This window comes from Castor canadensis, chromosome 1 (assembly GCF_047511655.1).
Source record: "Castor canadensis chromosome 1, mCasCan1.hap1v2, whole genome shotgun sequence".
Taxonomy (NCBI): domain Eukaryota; kingdom Metazoa; phylum Chordata; class Mammalia; order Rodentia; family Castoridae; genus Castor; species Castor canadensis.
In genome coordinates, this window is record NC_133386.1 from 51788168 (window position 1) to 51803563 (window position 15396).

At 44.6% G+C, this 15396-nt stretch overlaps 1 protein-coding gene across 2 annotated transcripts; it reads left to right on the top strand.

The window, feature by feature from the left end:
- Positions 1-8481: 8481 nt before the first annotated feature.
- LOC141424131 (uncharacterized) lies at positions 8482-15154 on the top strand. Of its 2 annotated transcripts, XM_074076744.1 has the most exons (4): positions 8482-9328; positions 10366-10500; positions 11475-13351; positions 14101-15154. In XM_074076744.1, the coding sequence occupies exons 3-4, from the start codon at positions 11851-11853 to the stop codon at positions 14238-14240; spliced, it is 1641 nt and encodes a 546-aa protein (XP_073932845.1). In that variant the 5' UTR covers positions 8482-9328; positions 10366-10500; positions 11475-11850; the 3' UTR covers positions 14241-15154. The 2 variants fall into 2 exon arrangements, with proteins under 2 accessions (XP_073932845.1, XP_073932835.1); XM_074076734.1 differs by having other exon boundaries at positions 10366-13351.
- Positions 15155-15396: the final 242 nt, after the last annotated feature.

Genomic DNA, 15396 nt, shown 5'->3' on the forward strand with positions numbered 1-15396 from the left:
CAGTGGTTAAAAAAATTCAAGTAACCTTATCGCCAGCTATTGGAATGTAACGCCAGTTAATAGTTTTTAAGCAGCCCTGGTGTGTGATACTCTTACGTGTTTATGAGTGTGGAAAGAAGTTAAAAAGTTGAGGGCTGATGGAGTGGCTCATGTGGTAGAGTGCCTGCCTAGTAACCATGAAGCCCTAAGTTCAAACCCTAGTACCACCAAAATATAATTAATTAAAAAGAAGTTGATGATGTAATTTAATTAGATTGCACTGATTTATGAGGCTGTGATTTTTCCACAAGCTGTTTCTTTTTCTTACTTTGATGTAGGATAGCTCCTGATACTAAACAAAAATTTCCAGTATTAAAAATAGCCCAAGTTAGGGCTATGGTGTAGCTGAGTGCTAGAGCACATGTCTAGCATATGTAAGGCCCTGGGTTCAATTCCTAGCATCGAAAAACCAAAAAAGTACTTGATTAAGTAGTGTCATTGAAGCTTCCTTGTATTTTCACCTCATTTATTGTTTTTTGTTGTTGGGACTTGGGTTTGAACTTATGGCTTCATGCTTGCAAATCAGGCACTATACTGCTTGACTCACACCTCCAATCTGTTTTGCTATGGTTATTTTGGAGATGAAGTCTTGAGAGCTATTTGCTCAGGCTGGTCTTGAACCATGATCCTTCCAAGTAGCTAGGATTATAGGCGTGAGCCACTGGTGCCCAGCTTCACTTGCTGTTTAAAGTAACATCTTTAAGCAATGAACTTCACCAAATATCATCTGAACTGGATGCTCTCCTGCTGCTTTTTAGTTTATATTTGTTTTCTCCAGTGTTACACAGTTTATTTTTTTTAAAGGAGGGAGGTGTCTGCTTTTAGTGCCATAGAACTCCCACAATAATTCATCACATAATGTTCTTTGTGGAAGTCACTCCATTAACTTGGGAGCACAAATGGGCATCACCAGTCACTTTTCATTATCCTCCCAATAATTTCAGGTGCACCTTAGGAAGAAGAAAACAAAATTTTATCCACATTATAATAAATTAACAGGATCTATTTGTCTTTCATGAAATCTGTGTTCCATGAAATGCTGCCCGCTATCTGGTCAGCAATATGAGAGTACAGGATCATGTGTTCTTACTTAATAGTGTGTCTGTTGGTGTCAAGCATAAAAACAGTACACACTGCAGAAACTTGATAGGTATTTGACAAACTGGAGCAAAATCCAGTTTCTGGTAAAAATTCAATACAAAGATGCAAAACAGTATTAACATGGGGGAAAAGAGCAACGTTAGTTCTTCTAATATTCCTAATGTGAAAGCCACATTCCTAAATCCAGTCAGGTCCTTTTTTTAAAGTCAAAACTTGGAAAAAAGTATAAAATATATGCAGAACAAGTAAGTTAAAATTTCTTGTGTTTTGTCGTGTTTGGTAGCATTGACATTCTCCTGGGAGAAGTAACAAAGGCTCATTTTATTTATTTTACTGTTTTTACATTTACTTACAGGTACAAAGCTCATTTTAACAACATTTTAGAAAGATTTACACTACTAATAGGGAGGTAGGAATGGGCAGCAGAAACTTCATAGAGCAGGAAATATATCAATACTAACCTGCTCCTGGATTCGTCATGAAATAGGAAATTGAAGAATTGTCTGAAAAAATAAATTACAATATAAAACTTGCATACAAGTGTCTTTCTCATTAAAGAAATGAGCCTTATGACCTTAAGAGTATTCTTTATCAAACTTCAGTTGTTTCATTTATAAAATGAGAAAACTAGATTGAATAATATACTAAATCTCTTTCCACCCAGCTTAATGTTTTTTCAAAAACAAAAAGATCTTGTGGTTGAGACAGGAACTGACAAAAATTGGTTACAATGAGAATAATTATAAGAATGACAGAATAAAATACAGTATCATTCATTCAGTATACAAATATCACATTCCATTATTCACCTGACATCATCCCCAGTTATAATTCTCCCAGAATTTGCCATGAAAATGTTGCTGGTGGTAAAGGCTAAGGAAGTTATTAGAAAGAGCAGTTTGTGACCTCTACCCATTGTTTTCAGGTTCTTGTCATCGTCTGAGAAATAGTTCAGAGATGAGCCAAAGTAAGGAATTGCAGGGAGGAAGTTTTATGACAGAGTGGAAATGCATACTCCAGGGGTGAGTGTGGGCTTCTCAAGAGAGTTGTACTTTGCAGGCTTTCTTGGTGGGATTTATACTAAATCTGGGGGGTGTAGTATAGGGTTAAAAAGATTTGTTTTTGTTTTTTGATTAGGATAACTTGACAAGGAGAATTTCAGTTCTTTGACTTATCAGGGTACAGGTTAGAAGGTTAGACCTGACATTTGCAGTTGAAGCTGTTTTTCATTTAACACAAAGCCCAGTTTGAGGGTCATTGATCCCACACCAAGATACCATACAGTTTCTAGGCTATAAGTTCTTGCTTTTTACATTTCTTGTTTTTCTTTAAGTTCTTCCCTTCTGACCCCTTCCTGCTCCCTGGGCAGTCCCTATTTCAAAAGGAACATGCTGTGTTCTAGAGATAGACTGTGTAACAATATGACAGTCAAAAATTCTTCCTTCCACAATGAAAAATAAGGAATTTACTGTGGCAGTTCATAGTACTAGCTTATAGCCACCCCTAGACTTCAAATACTTGTTTTCTAGGAGGGAAATGCTTTGGGAGTGACACCTGTACTCCCACCTTGGTGCAGGATCCTGTAGCCTGCCTCAGGTCATACCCAGGCATAGTCTTCTCTGTGCAGAAGCAGATTGGAATCCAGCTTTCTGCTCTTCCCTCTTTCTGCCAGTTATTAGTCAGTCTCCACTATGTTGTAATCTCTTGGAGGGCAGGGATACACCCTGTTCGTGTCTGTATAAAACTCTTGCATAATGTTTTATAGGTTGTAGGTACTCAATAAGTATCATTTGATGAATCTCTTTCTGAGGTCTATAAAATAATTGTGAAACTAAGTTTTTAAATGATATTTCACATAAAACCATATAATATCCATTTAGCATCCAACATCTAAAATATGCAGTTTTCCTAATGCTCATTAAAATTTGCCCCTTTCTTTTAAGGGTCAGATCAGGTTCACCCTTCTCGGTGAAGCATTAATTGGTTGTTACAGCCATTAGTAATGGCTTTCTCTTATTCGTTGTACCACTTGACTGTCTTAACATAATAAGGGATTTACTGTTAAGGTTCATACCATTTGCTTATAGCAATTTTCAGAATCCTTCAAATACTTGTTTTCTAGAAGGAAAGTACTTTGACAGTGGCACCTTTGCTCCCAACTTCGTACAGGATCTGGCAGCCTATCTTAGATCATATTTAGGCTTAGCCTTCTCTTACAATATTTTAATGTCTTAGTTTTCCTGGAAGCCAGGGGATTCAGAAGAAAATCAAATAGAAGGGAGGAAGAAAGAAAGAAGGAAGGGAGAGAGAAAAGGAGAGAGGGAAGGTAAAATATTTTTGTATGAGTTAATTGTGAACATAATATACAAAGGATAATGTGTCAGCTTTCTGTCACTGCCACATAATACCTAAGAATAACAATTTAAGGAGGAAAGATTAACTTTGGCTCATGACTTCAGAGGTCTCAGTCCATGGTCACCTGGCCCTGTTGCATTTGGGCTTGTGGCAAGGCAGCAAGCACATCATGGCAGGGAGTGTTTACAATAGGAAACTGCTCACCTCATGGCAGCCAGTAAGCACAGATGAGCTAGAGGAAAGGACAGGGGTCGCAATATTCCATTCAAGGTCATGCCCCCAATGACCTAACTTCCTTCCACTAGTCCCAACCTCCTAAATGTTCCAACCCTCCCAGTAGCATCTCAAGCTGGCCACCAAGCCTTTCAGCACATAGTCTTTGGGGACAACTTAAAATCCAAAGCATAACAAGTAACAAAAGGATAGACAAGCAGATATTGAAGACATTATAATTTATGGGGTTAATCTGAATACATACAACTGAAAATATTTACAAACTATATAACAGAAATACAAATGTAATATATAACCTTTCATCTCCCTCAGTACTGCCAAAAAATTATATCTTTATACTCAGATCCAGAACTAGTTAAAGAAGACTTGGGAAGGAGAATGGCAGGTATAGGAGAGAGGAAGGAAAGAAGAAAGAAAAGGCAAGATGAAAGTGGTTACTATGAAAGAGGCATAGTATTAGTGAAGCTTTCATGTGAATGTGGATGGCCCTGGGTGGTAGTTATCAGACTGGGTTTCTGAAGTAAAGCTCACACTCCACAATAGGTTAAACAACTGGTTGAGTTAAGAGAAGGGAAGAAAGAAGAAAGAGGAGAAAAATGAGTAAGCAAATTGATAAGGGACCTTAAGGCTCAATCTAAACAATCTTCAGTTCTTATGAGGAGCTACTGAAAGCTTTTAAGATGTATAAAAAAGGACTTTTGAATTTGCGCCCTCTGGCTTGCTTGAGTCACACTTGAGACACACTGTCAGTTCTTTTTACATTGGTTATTTTTGAGAAAAAGAGTTGCTTTGTGCCTGGCCCAACCTGGACCTCCTATTTGTGCTTCCTCCATAGCTGGGATGACAGATGTGTACCACTACACCAAGCCATTGGTTTAGATACATCTCTTGAATTTTTTGTCTGAGCTGGTTTCAAACCACAATCCTTCTGATCTCTGCCTCCTGAGTAGCTGGGATCACAGGTGAAAAAATGACTTACAATGCATCAAACAGTGCTTGAGGACAATGACTCTTCCTATAATAATAATGGCTAACATTTATTGCACACTTATGTGCCAAGTACATATACATAAATGCTTTATACATAGCCCATTTAATCTTATAACAAGTTTATGAAGAAGACACCATTATCTCTATTATATGGGAAAGGAAAGTGCTGAGTTACAGCTCTGTTAAAATAACTTGTTTCTTGAAGGTCCCATTGCTTCTGAATAACAGGCCTGAAATATGAACTCAGGCAGTCTGATCCTAAGCCTGTTATTCCTAACTATTATATAAAATGCCTCTCTCCATAGAGCTATTTACTGGATGAGAGATATAGGAGATTGATCAGGAGGTGGTAGTAGTCTAAAGTGATTATACTTGGAGCAATCACAGAATTGCAAGAATACTTGCAATCACAGAAAAAGTAAAGGAAGTGATGAAGCTGAGAAAAATTCCCATGGGAGGATCAACCAGACTTGCTGCTAAATGTATTTGAAAATGGTGATAAGAGAGATTAGGGAGATAAGGGTGATGTTTATATTATTTCATTCCAAAAATATTTATTGAATACCTACTATATGCCAAGAACTGTTAGGTTAAGAAACAGTGAACCAAATAGACAAAGTCCCTGCTCTTATGAAGCAAAAGAGTGTCAGTACTCTATATATGCATAAACTTTGTCCAGAAGGAAACATAAACTCTCAATACTGGTTGTTTAGGATAGAACTAGATAAATAGAAGAGAAACCTATGTAATTTTTTAATTTTTGTCTATAGAGAGGGTCTCATTATGTAATCCAGGCTGGCCTCCAACCTGTGATCCTCCTGCTTCAGTCTTCTGAGTGTTGGGATTAGAGGTATGTGCCAACACATCCAGCAAATATATTGAATTTTAACATAGGGATATATTAACTATTTAAAATTTTTCTTGGGGGTGAATTCAACTATGATATATTGTAAGAACTTTTGTAAATGTTACAATGTGCCACCAGTACAACAATAATAAAATAAAATAAAGCCAGCCACCAGTGGCTCACACCTGTAATCCTAGCTACTCAGGAGACAGAGATCCAGGAGGATCATGGTTCAAGGCCAGCCCAGGCAAATAGTTCATGAGATCCTATCTCAAAAATACCCAGTACTCACACACACACACACACACACACACACACACACACACAACACACACACAAAAGGACTGGTGGAGTGGCTCAAGGTGCAGGCCCTGCGTTCAAACCCAGAACTGCAAAAAGAATTTTTTTCCTTTTGAACTGAGGTACTAAAACTGTGCTATGTATTAAGACACACACACACACACACACACTTGCCTGTATACCCACAGACTTTCTGGAAATTCATACTAGAAACTGGCAAAACTGGACATACCTGGGGAGAAAATGGCTAGGTAGGAATAATGATGAGAGAGAATGACTTTCCAGGCTATACCCGTGTTAGTTACTTTTCTCATTGCTGTAATAAAATACTTGACATAAGCTGTTAAAAATGTCCAGGCACTGCCACATTCACAAATCAGACATGTGATTAAAAGCTGATAGGCAAGGCAAAATTTACTTCTGCAGAAGGGTGTGCCTCTGATCAAAATCAGGCAAGCAAGCATACCAGGTAGAAGGAACACCTCAGTTTTTATCCCTAACACAAGGCTGCCCCTTGCTCAGATGGGAGGGAGCTTGAGTTCACAGCCTGCGCAATTGACTAAGGTTACCATTTGGGGAAGGCGTAAGGGAAGGGCAGACATGATTGGAAAGCATAGACAAAAAACCTTAATTTGATTGGTGCACACCAAGAAGACAAAGAGTGACTCATGAGGCATGGAAACCTAGGAATCCAATAAACCAAAACCTAAAATGGCTGCTGGCCTAAGATGGTAGCACCAAGTGTATAATTAACCCACAGGTCAAGGAGGCCTTGGGGCAGGAGAGCAGAAATTCCTTTGGATAAAGGTTATCTTAAACTAGCAGTTTGAGGTTAGGACACCCAGTACAAACAATTCTTTTCTGAAAGCAGAAATCTTACAGTGTTAGGCGATGCCATAGAGCACATAAGCAACTGGGGAAATTAACTGATATCCACACAATGACAGACATTCTGTAGTGTGGTGCCCCACTTGGGCCCAAACCCATGACCCTGAGATTAAGACGCTTATGCTGTACCAACTGAGCTGGCTCTTTGACAGAAAAGACCCAATTTAGTTGACTCTTACATAAGCTTATGCTGACTCCCGGTTTTTAATTGCATGCATAAGATGCAACCCATATACATAAGGTGTTAAGTAGAGGTCTTTACCTGAGAGGTCAGAGTGAGGACAGATTTTCCTTTACAAGGGCACACCCATTTTCCATCCCAAACCCAGCTAAGAGACTGTTGGGGGAATTTACAACTGCAATCCTGACCATAAAATGACCATAAGAGGGGATGTCCAAGGATGGTACTGGGTGGGAATAAGGAGTTCAGCATGGAGTGACCCCTTGTTAAGGATGGTTGAGTCCTGTGGTGTTTTTTGTTTTGTTTCTTACTTTCCTTTCCATTACTAGCTTGCCTCATACCCACAAAGTTGGGTAGAACATCATGGCAGTGGGAATGTAAGGCAGAGCAGCTTCTTCACCTCTTGGTGGACAGGAAACAGCACACCACAGGAAGGGGCCAAGAATAATATACCCCCAAGAACCTGACACCAGTAACCTGGTTCCTCCAGGACCTTCAAGAATAATGGGGAACTTAGGCTTTAGCACCTGAGCCTATGGGAACACTTCATATTCAAACCATCACAATCTTTTTGTATCATTTGCATTTTTATGAATTCAATTTTGAGTATTCTATGTACAAGTATTAATTTAAAAATTAAATGCAGCCAGGCACTGGTGGCTCATGCTAGTAATCCTAGCTACTCAGGAGGGAGATCAGGAGGATCACAGTTCCAAGTCAGCACAGGAAAATAATTCAGGAGACCCAATCTCGAAAATACCCAACACAATAAAGAGCTAGTAGGAATGTCTCAAGTGATAGAGCACCTGCCTAGCAAGCATGAGGCCCTGAGTTCAAGGCCCAGTACCACCACCACCAAAAAAAAATAAATAGTAAGCAGAGACCTAGGAATGAATAAAGGGTTCTTTTTTTGGAGCAAGAGAATGCCACAAGTGTTTTATGTTTTATATTCTAGTGTGTTTTCCCTAAGTTGTAACTCTACCAAAATTAACATTCAAAGAAGAGGAGTGTTTCTGTGCATGTCTCCACAGTGGAAAGGAACTAATAAAAAAAAAAAAAAGGGACTCAAAATATTTTGGTCTTTAGCTAATGTGGGAAAAACTCCTCAGCTATCAAAATTCTCTAGATAAGGTTTCAAAAAATGCCTAAGGCAGTTTCAGTCCATACAATAGACACGCTGTTGAAACAGGTTCAGGTGGTGGCCAACCTCCACCCAAAGGCTGCAGGGTTTTTGTGCTTTCTTGTAGAACTAACTAACTATGACATGGCAGCTTGTACTGTGTTTTTGATCTGAATTGATCCATTCAGTCCCAAACAAAATTTGGATGATAAATCTCATTCTTTCATAGAATGAGCATGGTCAATTTAATTAGAAAGTTTAGTTCTCATCCTGGAGTGGTGGCTCATGTTAGACTGAAAGAGGCACAGAATGGATGTGGGGGACAGCTCAAACACCAGCACAGGGTTTATTTGTGGAAAAGTGGTCCTGTGGAAGAGGGTCCCCAGCAAGGACTGGGGACAGCCCTTATAGGACTTGGAGTGAAAGGATGTGCCCTTTGCCCCAGCAGATCCCCATAGCAGAAACCAGTAAAGCCAGCACAGGATGCCCCGTGCAGGATAAGATAAACAGGATGGGGGCAGGTAAAATGTGAAAAATGTTAAAAAATGTGAGCAGATTGCGAAAGACGACTAGAAGTACGTGCAAGATGTGCCCTGCCTGCTTGCTAAATGTAACCGCGTGCGCGAATACTGACCCTTGAATCTATAGGCTAAGAAGTAATGTACTCTTAAATGGATAGGCTGGAAATGTATGTGGTGTTACAAACTCATTGGCTATGTACTGTGCGGGCTTTTGCTGTAACAGCCGGTAGGGGCCTATATAAGATCTTCCCTAAAGAGGCTCGGGGTCTTGTCTGCCCAATCGGACCTGTGTGTCTGTGTGGGAGCTTGACCCTGGCTTGCCAGCTCAATAAACTCTGCTTTGTTGATTGCATTCACGCGTGACTCTCTGTCTCTCGGAGGAATAGGATTCTCGGACCCTAACATTTGGAGGTCCCACCGAGATACCCTTTTTTGAGAAGGCAGACCGTCCACGAGAAAGCAGAGGTGATTCCAAGTCCTAGGCATTGGGAGAGTCTGAGATTCTCATTTGGAGGGAACTAATTGGTAGATGATTGTTCCCGTTTGGGCAGCAGTGGGGATTTGGCCAATCCCCAGGGAGATTCATCCTGGGAATCTCGTTAAGGGGACCACAAGGTCCTGCTGGGAGAGGCTTTCCTCTCATTTGGGCTCAAGCATTTCAGGAATCCTGGCGCCAGGTGAAGAACTAATTGAACTAGTCAACCGACCACCCGTCAAGTGGACGCCTTTCAGCCTGATATCCAAATTGGACGGTGAGGAGATTGAATGGGGTGCGCACCAGCGTGAGAGAAGGACCGGTTCAAGTGAGTGGTGGAGAGTGTTCTGTGTGTGTGGAGTTATTGTTGCTTTCACCCTTTTTGTTCTATCTCTCCTGGTGGTTGCTTCTCATCCCACAATGGGACAGGGACAAGCAACTCCAAAGTCTTTGATTCTCTCTCACTTTCCAGAAGTCAAAAAAAGGGCATTAAATGTGGGTCTGGTCATTAAGAAAGGTAAGTTCGACACCCTTTGTTCTGCAGAATGGCCCACCTTTGGAGTCGGATGGCCCATTCAAGGTTCCCTCTCCCTAGACCTGATCACTAAGGTCAAGGCTGTCGTTTTCCGACCAGGCAATCAAGGCCACCCAGATCAGGCACCCTACATTTTGGTTTGGGAAGATTTAGCGGGGAACCCCCCCCTTGGTTAACAGCTTTTCTGACTCACCCCTCCAGTTTGGCTCCCGGGGCTAAAACCCCAGTCACGCCTGCCTTGGTCGTAAAAGAGGAAGAGAAACCTCCTTTTCCCTCCCTGACCAGTCCTCAAAATAGGACACCCTCTTTACCACCCCCGGTCTTACCAGAGAGTTCCCCCCTTTACCTGTCCCTCGCGGGGGTAGAGGAAGATCGGCCGCCCCCATACGTGACTCCCCCTGGTCAGGCCAGTGCTCCGGAGGAGGAAATTTCCTCATCCTCCTCAACAGGACTGATGGCCGGAGGAGGAATGGGTCGAAGACTCCGCCCCCGAGGGGTACGGGAAAGGGAGGGAGAAGATGGGCCCTCCTCGTCAACACATGGGGAGGAAACTGTCCCCACATTTCGAGTCTGGACGGTAGGCCAAGGAGGACCGGGAGGGGGGCAACAGTTTCAGTACTGGCCCTTCTCCTCCAGTGATCTATATAACTGGAGGATGCAGAACCCACCCTTTTCAGAAGACCCTAAGTGTCTCACAGATCTCCTGGAGTCCGTCATGCATACACACCGCCCCACATGGGATGACTGTCACCAGCTGCTCAATACTCTTTTTACGACAGAGGAGCGGGAGCGCATCCTCCACGAAGCTAGAAAGAACGTCTTGGGGGACAACAGGAGACCCACAACCCTCCAACCGGCCATAGACGAGGCCTTCCCCCTACGCTGCCCTGATTGGGATTTCGGGACCGCAAAAGGTAGGGAGCATCTCCAAATCTACCACCAGACTCTTATGGCAGGTCTCCAAGTGGCCGCTAGGAGGCCCACCAACTTTGCAAAGGTAAAGGCAGTTGTCCAAGGGGAAAATGAAAGCCCGGCCTTCTAGCCGGAGAAGAGGACTGAGGGAGACGGGGCTCGGACCCCCTCCCCGAGTCTTGGGTAACTGTATGTGTGGAGGGGAAGCCGATGCGGTTCATGGTGGATACCGACACCCAGTATTCAGTCTTAAACAAGGCATGTGGGCCTTTGAACAAGGAACGAACAAGTGTCGTTCAGGGGGCCACGGGTACCCAGTTATGCTCATGGACTACCAAAAGAAAGGTAGACTTAGGAAAAAACCAGGTCACACACTCCGTCCTGGTCGTCCCTGAGAGCCCCGCTCCCTTGCTCGGACGGGACCTGCTCACCAAAGTAGGGGCCCGTATCTATTTTGAACCAAATGAAATAATTGTGACTGATCGGGAGGGGAGCCCGATACATGTCCTGTCCCTATCATTGGCTGATGAATATCGACTGTTTGAGAGCCGACAGGAGCCAGGAGGGGACATAGCCCAATGGCTAAAAAGGTTTCCCACGGCCTGGGCAGAGACTGCGGGAATTGGCCTCACCAAACACCTCCCTCCCGTAGTTATACAATTGAAGGCTTCCGCTCTTCCCATTCAGGTAAAACAGTATCCTATGCCCAAAGAGGCTTGAAGAGGCATAGCCCCTCATATCCACAGGCTAATAAAGGAAGGAGTACTGCGGCCTTGTTGGTCCGCCTGGAATACTCCTCTGCTCCCCGTCCAAAAGCTGGGAAGCGGGGACTATAGCCTGTGCAAGACCTGCGAAAGGTAAATGAGCGGGTGGAGGACATTCATCCAACTGTACTGAATCCCCATACCTTGCTCAGTCACCTACTGCCCTCACAAGTATGGTATACAACCCCTGATTTGAAAGATGCTTTCTTCAGCATTCCATTGTCAGAAATCAGCCAGCCGCTATTTGCATTCGAATGGCAAGAGGATGGGGGCCAGACCGGACAGCTCACTTGGACCAGACTGCCACAAGGATTTAAAAATTCTCCCACCCTGTTTAACGAGGCCCTGAGCCAGGACCCGGAGCCCTTTCGCCGGAGTCACCCGTGAGTCACTCTACTACAGTACGTTGATGACTTACTGTTAGCGGCAGAAACCCGAGAGGAGTGCAGCGAGGCTACTGAACACCTGCTAACAGAGTTAGGTGAGCTGGGATATCGGGCGAGTGCCAAGAAGACCCACATCTGTGAAAGGTCAGTGACATATCTGGGTTATCGGATCGCAGATGGGGCAAGATGGCTGACTGATGCCATGAAACAGACTATTTTGACTATTCCACCCCCCACATCCACTAGGGGAGTGAGAGAGTTCCTGGGCTCCACAGGGTTCTGTAGACTCTGGATTCCGGGATTTGCGGAGATAGCCAGACCCCTATATGAGGCCACCAAAGTGGCTCCAGATTGGAGGTGGGGAGAGGAACAACAGCGGGCCTTTGACCAGCTAAAGGCCGCCCTTCTCCAGGCCCCTGCCTTGACCCTACCAGACCCCACAAAATCGTTCACTCTGTTTGTGGATGAAAAAAAGGGGGTAGCCAAAGGAGTCCTGGCCCAACAGTTAGGTCCCTGGAAGAGACCCGTGGCATATCTTTCCAAGAAATTAGACGCAGTAGCATCAGGATGGCCCCCCTGCCTCCGCATCATAGCGGCCGTTGCCATGTTAGTGAGAGAAGCAGACAAATTAACCTTTGGACAGGTCCTCCGGGTCACGGCCCCTCACCCGGTGGAGGGGGTCCTTAAACAACCCCCTGGGAAATGGATGACGAATGCCAGGCTCACCCACTACCAGGGGCTCCTGCTGGATTCCCCTCGGATCACCTTCGCAGATCCTGTAACTCTGAACCCTGCCACCCTGTTGCCCAACCTGGAACTACAGACACCTGTCCATGACTGCAAGGAGTTCCTCTCCGAAGTTACCCAGGTACGGGTTGACCTAAAGGACACCCCACTGTCCGGCTGTAAATTAAACTGGTACACTGATGGAAGCAGTTTTGTCCAAAATGGAGTCCGAAGGGCAGGGGCAGCAGTGGTCGACCAAGAAGGAAACACGGTATGGAGCAGCGCCCTCCCACCCGGAACCTCAGCCCAAAAGGCAGAATTGATTGCCTTGGCCGATGCCCTGGAAAGGACAGAAGGAAAGCGAGTCAATATCTACACCGATAGCCGCTATGCTTTCGGTACCATCCACATCCACGGAGCCATCTATCGCGAAAGGGGATTTCGCACAGCAGAAGGGAAAGGCTTAAAAAACCTGGCCGAAGTCCAGCGTCTATTAATAGCAGTGGAAAAACCGAAGGCAGTGGCAGTGATGTATGTCCCAGGCCATCAGTCTGCCAAGACTCCGGAAGCTGTCGGTAACAACAGGGCGGATCAAGAAGCTAGGAGAGCAGCAATGGTGAGTCCCTCCGTGGTCGCGGCTATAGATGTGCCTGTCCCTGAGCTCCCTTCGCTACCTCCCCGACCAGAGTACTCCTCGGAGGATTTCACTTGGATGAGAGCCCACTCCCTCACTAGAAAAAGGGAGGATGAATGGAGAAGCGACTTGAAAGACAAGCTAATCCTGCCTGAGAAACTCGGCCGATTCCTGTTAGCTAACTTACATAAGTCCACCCACTTGGGGCGGAGAAAGTTGCTAGACTTGCTGACATCTGCACAACTCCGATTTCCAAACCAGACCGCGGCCGTCCGTCAAATTGTGGAGGATTGTGCTAGCTGTACAGCTATGAAACCAGGACGAAGGGAGGGGCACCACACAGGTATTCGGGAACGGGGGAGGGCCCCGGAAAGAAGCTGGAAAGTGGATTTTACTGAAGTAAAACCAGGAAAGTTTGGGTACAAATATTTGCTAGTGTTCATAGATACCTTTTCGGGCTGGGTGGAGGTATTTCCTACAAAGAGGGAGACGAGTCAGGTAGTGACAAAAGCCTTACTAGAGGAAATCATACCCAGGTACGGGGTGCCTGAGGCAATTGGGTCAGATAACGGTCTGGCTTTCGTTAGTAAAGTCCTGCAGGGACTAGCCCAGGCTATGGGGGCAAATTGGAAACTACATTGTGAATATAACCCCCAGAGCTCAGGGCAAATAGAAAGGATGAATAGGACACTAAAGGAGACTTTAGCCAAATTGGCCCTGGAGACTGGTGGTGATTGGGTGACACTCCTTCCCTTGGCCATCTTCTGAGTCCAAAACTCCCCTTATGTCCATGGGCTAACCCCCTTTGAGATCCTGTATGGGGCTCCACCCCCCATCATTCAAAGGACCTTAAGCCCGGGACTAGGTGATCTGGCCCCAAATTACCTGACTATGCTACAGGCTCTAGCTAAGGTGCAACAACAAATATGGCCCTTAATTCAAGCGTACCATACTACTGAGAGGGTCCCGACTCCGAAACATGACATAGTCCCAGGTGACATGGTATGGGTTAAAAGGCATCAGTCCAAAACCCTAGAGCCTAGATGGAAAGGACCTTATGTTGTACTGCTTACTACCCCCACCGCCCTCAAGGTCGATGGAATTGCACCATGGGTACACCACTCCCATGTGAGACGGGCACGTCCTCAGGAGGAGCAGGGAAATTGGACCGCACGACAGCATCCCACAAATCCACTCAAGCTCCGGCTTATACGGGATGCTCCAGAAAATGAAAACACCCCAGATGCTCCGCAGCCCTCCTAGAATGGGATCATCACCTGGGTCCACTACACCCACATCAGACCGGCGGACCCGGTAGCTGTGAAGGAAGACTTCCTGCCAACAAGAAGGGTGTCCCACCACAAGGACAATTCCTTCAAACTCAAACTTCAGCAAACTGGACCTCGGTAACCTTATTCCTTTTTCTAACCCTGTCCACCACTTGCTTGGGGCATACAAATCCACATCAACCTTTTAACCTGACCTGGATGATTGTAGATGTATCCACAGGAGACATTCTTAACCAGACCTCCAAGGTGACCCCTCCCAGCACCTGGTTCCCAGAATTATACTTTGACTTAAGGGCCTTATTCACTGGCAGGGGACAATGAGATTTGCGCCAAAGTTACTTCTATGTCTGCCCCGCTCCCCAACCCAACCACAGAAAAAAATGTGGAGGAATCGCAGACTATTATTGTAAGTCATGGGGTTGTGAGAGCTCAGGGGACATATGGTGGCCACCCCCCAAACAGGGGGACCTTATTCAGTTAAGTAGAGTCTCTCAATCTGGTATTACATACCACCAACCTAGACCTATAAATAAGGGATGCCCAACTCCCCCCAATTGTAATCCCATTATAATAAATTTCACTAATTTAGAAAAAAAAAGGCGACAAATTAAAAATTGGGTAAATCCTGGGGAGTCAGACTCTACAAAACAAATCATCCAGGAGCCCTTTTTACCTTGCAGCATGTGTGACAATCAGTCTCTACTCTAACAATAGGACCTTGTATTCTAAACTGACTTGTGACTTTCATCAAAAACCAAATTAACACTGTCCAACTTCTGGTCCTCTGCCAACAATACCAGGCTCTTCATCCCCTTAAAAATGATTCCTCAATATAGCCCAAAAAAAAAAGGGGGAAATGAAAGGATGTGCCCTTTGCCCCAGCAGATCCCCATAGCAGAAACCAGTAAAGCCAGCACAGGATGCCCCGTGCAGGATAAGATAAACAGGATGGGGGCAGGTAAAATGTGAAAAATGTTAAAAAATGTGAGCAGATTGCGAAAGACGACTAGAAGTACGTGCAAGATGTGCCCTGCCTGCTTGCTAAATGTAACCGCGTGCGCGAATACTGACCCTTGAATCTATAGGCTAAGAAGTAATG

Coding starts and splice junctions, on each gene's coding strand:
- LOC141424131 (XM_074076734.1), top strand. CDS start 11,851: ATGAAACAGACTATTTTGACTATTCCACCCCCCACATCCACTAGGGGA. Junction 13,352..14,100: donor AAGGGAGGGGCACCACACAG/GTATTCGGGAAC, acceptor ACCGCCCTCAAG/GTCGATGGAATTGCACCATG.